At 46.8% G+C, this 9,602-nt stretch overlaps 1 protein-coding gene across 1 annotated transcript in view; it reads right to left on the reverse strand.

The window, feature by feature from the left end:
* The window catches only part of SH3RF3 (SH3 domain containing ring finger 3), a 246,912-nt gene extending 237,577 nt beyond the window's left edge, over positions 1-9,335 (reverse strand). The window contains exon 1 of the mRNA XM_071430728.1: positions 8,804-9,335. Within this exon, the coding sequence (XP_071286829.1) occupies positions 8,804-9,199 (396 nt within the window). The 5' untranslated portion in view covers positions 9,200-9,335. The remainder of the gene's footprint in view (positions 1-8,803) is intronic.
* Positions 9,336-9,602: the final 267 nt, after the last annotated feature.

The raw sequence follows: 9,602 nt of genomic DNA on the forward strand, positions 1-9,602 counted from the left end.
TATAAAATCGTGTCTTTTTATAGTAAGTCACAGAGGAGTTTCTTATTGGAATTGGCCTGAAAGTAATCCACAAATAAACATGTTCAGTAATATTTACTGAAATGATCATTTAGGAAAGTAAATATGACAGTGCCTGTGTTTGGCTGACTTCTTGGCTATTGCAGGGAAGGCAATCAGGAGGCAGCACATCAAACACAGCAGCGTCCCCTTTGTTTGGTTAGGGCCGTAATATCTTAACCCAAAGGTCCATCCACTACTGCACAGTCAACATTTTAGATCTCTCTTTCCCTATACTCTTCTTGCACCTAAATCACTTCAATGATACATCAACTGCTGCAATTAATAAACCTTTGTCCAGAAGGGGAAGACTGTAACAGCTTAATGAGACAGTAATACATATTAAAATCAATATTATTCATATTATGTATCTATTCTAGTCCTCCCTCTGAAAATAACTGAGACTGTAGGAGAAATGATCATTAGCATTTTGATAACAATCTTGCCAGCCTTCTGTTAAAATACTTTCTCTTTAAAGTAAAACTGGGATTTGTTATCTTATACAAGCAGACCACTCTAAAATTAGCAATGGCAAATTTATATTGGTTTGCATCAGATTTTAAAAAAACTTGGAAAAAAATTAATGCTAACTTGCCTGAATAATCAGACTCTTGTGCTTGTTGCTGTAGCAGTGGAAAGACACTCTAAGCATTGACTAAGAAGCAATCTCTTCTCATAAATACCATTTTTGTGCACAGAAAGGCACTCCTTAACCATATACAGCATTAGTTTCACTTGTCTGATAAATCATATTCCTGTTGACAGCCAACATGAGGGACAAATTCTTCCCTACCACAAATCCTTTAGGTATCTTAAAAAAGAGGCTGAATGCTGCAAAGCAGGAAAGGGGTTTGCACCTTTGTCCCACTGCCACTGCAAGTGGACAAAAATTCCTCAGCATTCCTGATTCAAATTATATTATGCAAACACCATGGTGAAAGAAAACAGCTCCATCTCTCCCTTTTTTTAATTAGCGAATCCCACAGCCTTCCTTCTCCTCCTGGCACCCAGCACTGTGAACCAGACAGCTAAGCCCTCCTGTTTCCAAAATGGGCCAAGATGGAGACCTGCTGCAGAAACAGCTTTAAATTGTTCATGAGGATCTGTGTCCCTCAGAAACCCCTGCCCTCGGTCAACCACATGCAAACAGACCAGGCGCACCAAAAATCCCAACCACTCCGACAGGAGAAGAAGCCAAACTCCAGCAGGGGCCAACCCATGCTCTGAAAGTGCCAGAAACCAGTTGTAAGACAAAGCCAAGCAAGTTTTTCACTATTTAACCCCTCAATAGCTGGCCTGCAGATGTGAAAGTCTCAGCCCAGGGCCAGGTGACAAGTCCTTCCACTGACACCTGAAGAGCTCCATCAGCTCCTTTGGGCAGATATTCAGCTGCCCATCACCTGAGTTCACAGGTCACCCCAGCTGATAGCAATCAGTGAGCAGCAAGTTCTGGGGAACCAATGGAACTTATGCTCAAAAGGCTGGTCAGAAAGTGCTCTTGATTCCAGATGTTTTACATTTTTCTCTCTGCTTTTGAAAACAAAATGTATTTTTAATACCAAAAGTAATACTCTCTCCTTCTGTTCTTCCCCTAAGAGCCATCTCATGTACATGCATCATTAAATTAATGTTTGTTCTGTCTAACGGAACAAAACCATTCAAATTACATACAAAGACAATTAGATTAAATTATTAGGCACACAGTCTGGGTTTTTCTTTTTAAAGCTATTCAAACAATTTTAAAGGTTTTTCAGCAATCCTCTAGCAACATAAGCAAAACTTCCCACAAAGAAGAGGTAACAAGTTTAACATTACTGCTGAGAAGACGGTAATGGAGCCAAGTGAGTAAAACCAGCACATCAGCAACCCCCCCACCAGCCCATACAGTCAGGAAAAAGCATGGCTCAAGCTGTCAGAGGAATCCAAGCTAGCAAAAGAAAGGGATATGGGGCTGGCAAATGGGGAGAACCTGTTCACAGGCTCATCTGCATCATGCACTAGAAATAATTTTTTCTCATGGTTTAATTATTTCTTTTTTTCTTTTTTTTTTTTTTTTGGTGCATAACGGTCAGACCAGTAACTTTACAGCCAAAGTACCAGGCTGCTAGGCTGCTCCAAGCAAGAGGCTTCTGTCATTAGGAGCAGTTTGTTTTGGTGCAAGACTAGGGATAAACAGGTAGCTTTCAGCTGGCACTGTATTTCCCTGTCACTCCCTCCCCAGCTGCAGAAGCACAGCTGCTGTGGGAGCTGGGCAACACCAAGGTCATGCAACTTTCTCAAATCCTGTAGTTTATCTTTGTCCAGGCACTCATGTCCTTTTAGAACTAATCTTGGGTTCTTCCCATGACAGCTCATGGCAGATTGAGAAAACCTGCTGTAAAATATCAGATTTTAACAGGACTGCATTGAACATGTTTGCAAAAATATAGTTTGATATGTGATGAGTGAATGCAGGAAAGCAGAAACCGTGTTTATCCCCAGCAGTTTTTGTCTGTAGAAGTCACAAAGTCCCTGAACACTGAATAAATCCAGTACTCTATAGGTCATCAATTACAATGTTGCAATGCTTAAAGACATTAATCAGAGTGAAATATTAGTTATAATGCCTCCCGAAGCTCAAGGAAAAATTTTTAAGAAAGAATGATCTACGGCTTTGAAAACAAGTGTCATCTCACAGCTGATGATATTTCAGGTGGGTCACTGAAGTGCAAGAGTAAACTATGGTTTTAATCTGAAATTTAAGCACTGTTTCTTAAGAGAAACAACATGAAATATTGAACAGAATAGTGAAATTAGAGGGGACAATATAAAGACAACAGTGCAAAACTCAAGAACTACCCAGCCTTTTCAAGATGAAATTGTAATGGGATTACTAAGCCAAAATTATGAGAGCAGAAAAAAATAACTCTATAGTATAAGAAAATACCTTCTCAGAGAAAGAAATCCTCCATGGCATAAATAAAAAATTGTTGTAGCACTCTATGTGGCAGCTTATTGATCGTATGGACACAGCTTCATCTAGAAAGAGCATGCGTAGCCTCCCCCTGACCTGCAAGTGCAGGCACCCAGCATTACCAGCCAGTGCCTGCAGCCCGTCTGACCTGTTGGGCACCCAGCCAGAGCCAGGAGTCTGCCTGAACATGAACTGATAAGATTAGAAACAAGGAATACAGTGTACTATTACAGTCCATGTGCAGCACACATCGCTGCATCCCTGCGCCGGCGCTCCCCGCAAACCCAGCACAGCATCTCTGCTAAACCCCACACAACAGCAGAAAATAACCACTGCAGCTTCAGTGCATACAGCCAGCACTTTTCAATTTTCCCAAAACCCAGTTTCTCTTGTAATAATTCTGTGTTTGAAGGGCAGCTTCCTTTGGAAGACTGAGAAGCACACGAGGGTGGGCTAGTGCTACTGGGGCAGGTTTCCAGCTGGGAAATGTGAAGCCCAGGAAGGTCATGCAGCTCACTAGACATCAATGACCATGTTCTGCATGTGCTTTGAAACCACAGCAGAGCTTTAGGGCAGCTGGGCAAAAATTGCCAGGGTTGAAATGTGCACTTTAGGGCTGAGTTGAGCAAGCCTATCCATCTGTCTTTGAGTAACCAGCTATGGAACATGGAACCCTGTCATATGCTAAACATTACCAGCATTCATCATGAATCATTCAGAAGGATGACGTGCAGGGATTAAACTTAGCATTCACATTTGACATCAAGAGGAGTCCTATAGAGGCATGTCACACTGACACAAACTAATAGGGAGGGCTTGGGGCTAATGACACAAAGTTCTCTCCACTGCCCCACAACTTGTTTAGGTGCGATTGAGCTACTGCTGGCCACCCCAATTCAGAAGAAAAAGTCCACTGTCAGCACTGGCCCCCTTTGGTCACATCAGGTCCATCACACATTTTTCTAGCTTGCAAGTAAAATAACATCATCACACAGAAAAAAATCACGACTAAAAATACTCTGTTTCTGGAAAACGTAATGGATATAAAGATGACACCTGCAAATGGCACATTTTCTGGAAAGTCCAAGTGCTCAGTGAATGATGAATTTTTCTGACACAGCCCCTTAGCAATCCCCTCTCCTTTGCTCACTCATTTCTGTGGAGACAGCTTCAGCTGCTGGGGTTTTAAATACTTCTGGCTATATTCTTCACAATATCCTTTAGTATGGTAGTTAATCTCCTGTGTCAAAACACATTTTTAGCCATCTGCCAGACAAAAAGGAAATCCTCAAGATCAGAGCCTTTGACACACGGAACATCACTCCTTTTTGGATGCTTTATGACAAAGTTCAAGTGCTGATCAGTGAAACTACAGCATCAGAAGCAAATAAATCAAAGAGAATGAACAAAAGTAAGGTAAGTCCCTGGGTTTATGTACATGGCACACTGCTGAATGGCACTCCAGTCTGTGCAAGCCTGACCACTAAAAAGGCAAGCTGAAGACTACCCTCTGCCCAAGACAAAGAGTGTCTCCTACACAATCCTCTCCTGCTGTAATATATATATAAATGCATATAAACGCCAGATTCCATCTGCTTCCTCTTGTGTAATCCAGGGTGGGATCTTCACCTGATAGACAATGTAACAAAAAAGGAAAGAAACAGGGGAGCAGAGAAATACTGTGAGGTCAACTCCTTTAATCCACAGTACCCAGTCCAGGATGAGGCAGAACTCTTAAAAAAGTGACAGAACGTCTCCTTTGGAGAATTTCTACAGAGTAGCTGAAAAGCTTATTTAGCAAATTAGCGCTGTTCCCTCTGCTTGCAAAACCTGCATGAAGCCAAGGGCTAGCAAATGGCAGCCTTCCTCCTGAAACAGAGAAATAGCTCTGCAAAGCTGATACACATGAGATGCATCCCGTGCAACACGGGAGTGCAGCCCATCCGTCACTTTGCTCAGGCACGCTGCTGACACATCATTTTCCTTATGTGCACATCTTACTCTTCACCAGCACCTACAACCCATCTGGTAACACACCACATCCCTATCCATCACTTCAGCCATGTTCTCTCTTCTGGGAAAAAGGACATGTTTTGTTTTACTAGCTTGTTTCTTTTTCATGCAAATGTTGTTCTCAGTTTGTATTATGAGCAAACAAGCAATAAGCCTTGCACCTGGAGTGAAAGACGCCTAGTTTGGGAGGAAATTACTAAAGACTTCATGCACTTAGCTGGCTATTAGACCTTAAGAACTCCCCCCCCAAAAAAAAAATTAAGTGATAAACTGCATTAATTGTTAAAAAAAAATACAACGCCAAACTCCACACTCAGTAAAGAAGGCAGATTTACCATAATGCCTCAACAATCTAAGGGAGCCATTTACTTTGACAGAACCTGAATTCCCCAAGCAATTCAGCAGTGGTAATGGAAACAGAGGAGCCAATAAATTATAACCTTGTGAGTAATGTCCCTACCATTATAAACCACTCTTAGCCTCCTGTCTATTCCCAGAGCAGGGTGGGGGGGGCACACAGTTGTTGGATTTCCTTTCCTTCACTCTTCCAGTGGGCTCTTTCAGCAGCTGGACCCTTTTATAGTGTCTAATACCATACTCTGCATTTAAACAGCTTTAATGTGAGTATCTCAAAATATGCAATACCATTTAGAACAAGACTGTTGTTTTTTACAGGCTGAAACAGAGGCACTGGGTCACACTACTGTATATTGATAGGATCCCAAATATTGTTCAATCATATATTAGTAGGTACACAGCACTCCCACATACTGAAAATGTGTACCACGTATCTCCAAACACCTACAGTATTTCAGGAGTGTTTCTGAAGAATGGTGTTGGACAACTTTAGAAACAGCACCAGTGCCAGTTCACCCCCAGCTCAGCCCCTCTTACACTGGCTTTCAGCAGTCTGTACAGACCAAGTCTGTGACAAACTATGGGAAAAGAAAGGCCAGAGACCCAATAAAAAAACACAAACCCCACAGAGTTTTGCCCAAGAGATAAACAACATGTGTTGATTTCAGAAAATAGCATCTATGCAAAGATTTCTCCAAAGTATAAGGTGCAGAAGCAAAATACAGGCATGATAGCAACACAGAGGCTGACCCTGCTCTGTCTTCTAAGGTTAATTAAAACTCCCACAGAAACAGATCCCTGGTGTGATTCTAACACACTGGTCCAAGGATCTGGGCAAGATTGAAGTCTGATAGAAGTGACCTTGGCTCTCTGCCATTACACTTCACAATCAGCGTTTTCCTTCCTAACCAAAAAGCTCGTAATGGTACATCCTATTTCATATACTGCATTATCTAAAATGAAAGGTAATAATTAGCAAAGTAGTGCAATTTGCATTTAAGCCCCAGGCAGCAAATCTACAGCAATTTCTGAAATATATATATATCACAAAGAATCACTTCTGCTTTCTTCAAGGCAGCTGAGCTGTCAAAGACCAACGCAAGAGAGAAAGGGATGTAATTCTTCTCTTCCGTATCAGCCTCAAAAAGCTTGATTCCAGCCTGGATTGTACCATCTATTGTTTAGTACAGAGAGAGGTTCTGCACTCTCGTCTCCAGGACTGCTCAGCAATCAGCTGTATCAGCAGCTCCAAGGAGGATTATTCTCCCCTGCTGCTTTTTTTAAAAGCAGATTAGTTCAGACTTTCTTTCACTGTAATGAACCTTGTAAGGATCAAGCACATTGCATTGATTTCCAGGATAAAATTGTGCCATCAGTCAAAAGGCCAAGCAAACACTTCCACAGACCCAGTCTGTCCCAGCAGACCCACTGCTCCAGAATTACCCATTAACCCCAGCAAGGGGAAAAGAACAACACAGTTGTTAACCATAATAGCCAAAATGTGATTCTCAAGTTGTGTCATTTTGCTTTCTGTCAAATTCAGATGGGTAACAAGCCTCACAGAAATTGACAACAGAACAGCCAACGCTCACCAAAGTGCTACGCAATCAAAGACAGAAAATTATAAAATGCAATGTGATTTTATTTACTACATGATATCTGCAATAATGGCTAGGGAGGCAACTTTTTAAAAGACTGACAATTTATGGTAAAATAACAAAAACTCAATTTCCCTAAAAATTTGCAAATTGCTTTCCCCATCAGGCATTTTATTACATGTGCACCCCACTGTAATATGCAAGCTTGACTAGGACTTAAAGATTTGATAACCAGAGATTCTCTTGTTGAATGGTCACAAAAGCCAAGTGAGGGTGCAAGACTCTGCCCCTCCAACACAAACACTGCAGGTGTAATCAGCAGACCCTGCCTCCCACAAGAGACACCTGCCTGGACTTCAAACCAGACCATGGGATATTGTACTTTACCTAATGAATGCAAACTTCTCTTTCTATAATGCTGAAACTAAGACGACAGGAGCTGTCTGCTGTGACAAAGCTACAGCACTAAGCTTAGTTGGAAAACAAGGAAAAAAAGCAGAAGGCAGAATTCCATTGCCTTTCTTCTTTAAATTGGACACGTCATTATTAGGTACCTGAAACTCATTGAAGACTATGGCTCAATAATAAAAGATCTACCCTTCCAGAAATGCTGCCTAGCATATTTCAATTCCAACTCCAGGTCAGAATTTTACAGAACAATGTGTGGCATTTGCCATAATTTCCTGCAGGGAAAACTTTAAAACAGCAATACAGGTCTACTCCTTTTTTTCAGGGAAAAAAAAAAAAAGTAGAAAAATAATTAATTGAAAGATTTACTATAGCAATACAACTTCACAAGGAATCTCTACACTGACCTTTTAAAATCAAAATCCTGTACACTAAACTCCACCTCAACTGGATTTTGTAAAAGATCAAAGACAATTAAACATATCCAGTGTATATGACATTAAAAGTGAGATTAAGTTCACAGTTTTAAGACTGTCTCCATTCCTAAGTCTCCTGAAGAGGTCGAATAGTAAATTTTGTCATATCGCATGAAAGGGCAATACAGAACAGTGAAAGGACTGTTCTTGTCCCCTCTGAGCCAATGAAACCCTTGTCATGGACTTTAAAGGGCGCAAGATGGGGCACTCGATTGAAGAGTTCAATAAATAAATGCACACGCTGCAGCACTCGCCTTCGATAAATCACACACCTTATACATAAAAATGAAATTACGCTCCCTTGAGAGGGGAAGCTTCAGCTTCAAACCCCGCTCCGTTCCGCCTGTCAGGAGGGCTCTGTGGGGTTGTAACAGCACCGGCAGCGCTCGGAGAGCGGAGGGGAGAGTTCCGGGCTTGGAGGAACACGCCGGGCTCGGACCGGCCGAGCGATCCCAGAGACTTCGCCCCGCAGGCAGGGCGAGGGTGGGAGCCGCTCCTGCCCGCACCTGACAGGCACCCGGCGCAGCGCGACACGCCGGCTAAAAGCGCTTTCGAGGCACTCTGTGGTTCACAACTCCGCGTCCGGCTCTCCTACACCGGGGGCGGCCCCGGGGCCCGCCGGCGCAGCAGCTGCCCCACGGCGGTGTAAACCCACCCAAAGAGGGGTGTCCTTCCCGGGGCGGTCCCGGCCGCTCCCGCCGCCCGCGGCCGCCCAGAGTACTTTGATGACATCCCCGTCCGAGCGTCCCATCGCTAGATCGGGGGATCTCCCACAACACTGGCCACAAGCGCGGGGCAGGCGCACGCCGGTGCCCGCGGGCACACACCCTCCGCCGCCCGCGGGACGTCCCGCCGCCAAACCGGGGCCGCCCGGCGCTCCGCGGGGACGCGCGCTCGCCCGGCCGCGCTCCCGGCCCGCCCGCCCCCGGCCCGGCACCCACCTTTCCCAGCAGGGCGCTGCGGCTGGCGGCCGCCAGTTCCCGCAGGCTGGCGGCGGCCGAGGCGGCGGCGGCGGCGACGGCGCTGGGGGCGGCGGCGGGCTGGGGGTACGTGGGGGCCGCGGAGCTGGGGCTGCCGCTGGCGCCCCCGGCGGCGCGGGGCCGCTGCCGGATGCCGTCCAGGAGGCGGACGAGGAGGATGTTGGCGGGCAGCTCGTCCACGCCGCAGCCCACCAGGATGCGGCACTCGGGGCAGCGCAGCTCGTGGCGGGAGCTAACGATGCTCTCCAGACAACGGCGGCAGAAGGTGTGCTGGCACGGCAGCACCTTGGCCGTGGTGTCCAGACGCTCCAGGCACACGGAGCACTCCAGAAGATCCAGCAGCGACGACTCGTCCATCGCCGCCGCCGGCTCCCGCTCCGCCGGCGTTCCACCGCCGCTCCGCCGCCCCCTCGCCTCCGCCTCCGCCCCCGCCCCGCCGCCGCCGCCTCCGCCTCCCCTCCGCGGGGCAGCGCAGGGCCCCGACGCCCCTAGGGCCGCCGCGGCCGGCGGCGGCGAGGGAGGGGCGGCGGCGGGGCGGCGGGGGCCATCGGGGCGGCGGGGCTGTCCCCGGCGGCGGGCGGCGGCGACCTCGGGGGCTGCCCGGGCGGCGCTGCCCAGCGCCGTGCGGCGCGGCGGCGCTGCCAGCGGCGGGGAGCGCAGCGCTTCGGGAGGAGGGCACCTGTCTGCCCGCGCCTCCTTCCGCCGCCCGGCGCGGCTCGGCAGCTACGGCGGGGCCCGGCGAGGCGCCCGCCGCGCCTCC

This window comes from Agelaius tricolor, unplaced genomic scaffold (genome assembly GCF_023055355.1).
Source record: "Agelaius tricolor isolate 1412-34295 unplaced genomic scaffold, bAgeTri1.0.p SCAF_7, whole genome shotgun sequence".
NCBI lineage: Eukaryota > Metazoa > Chordata > Aves > Passeriformes > Icteridae > Agelaius > Agelaius tricolor.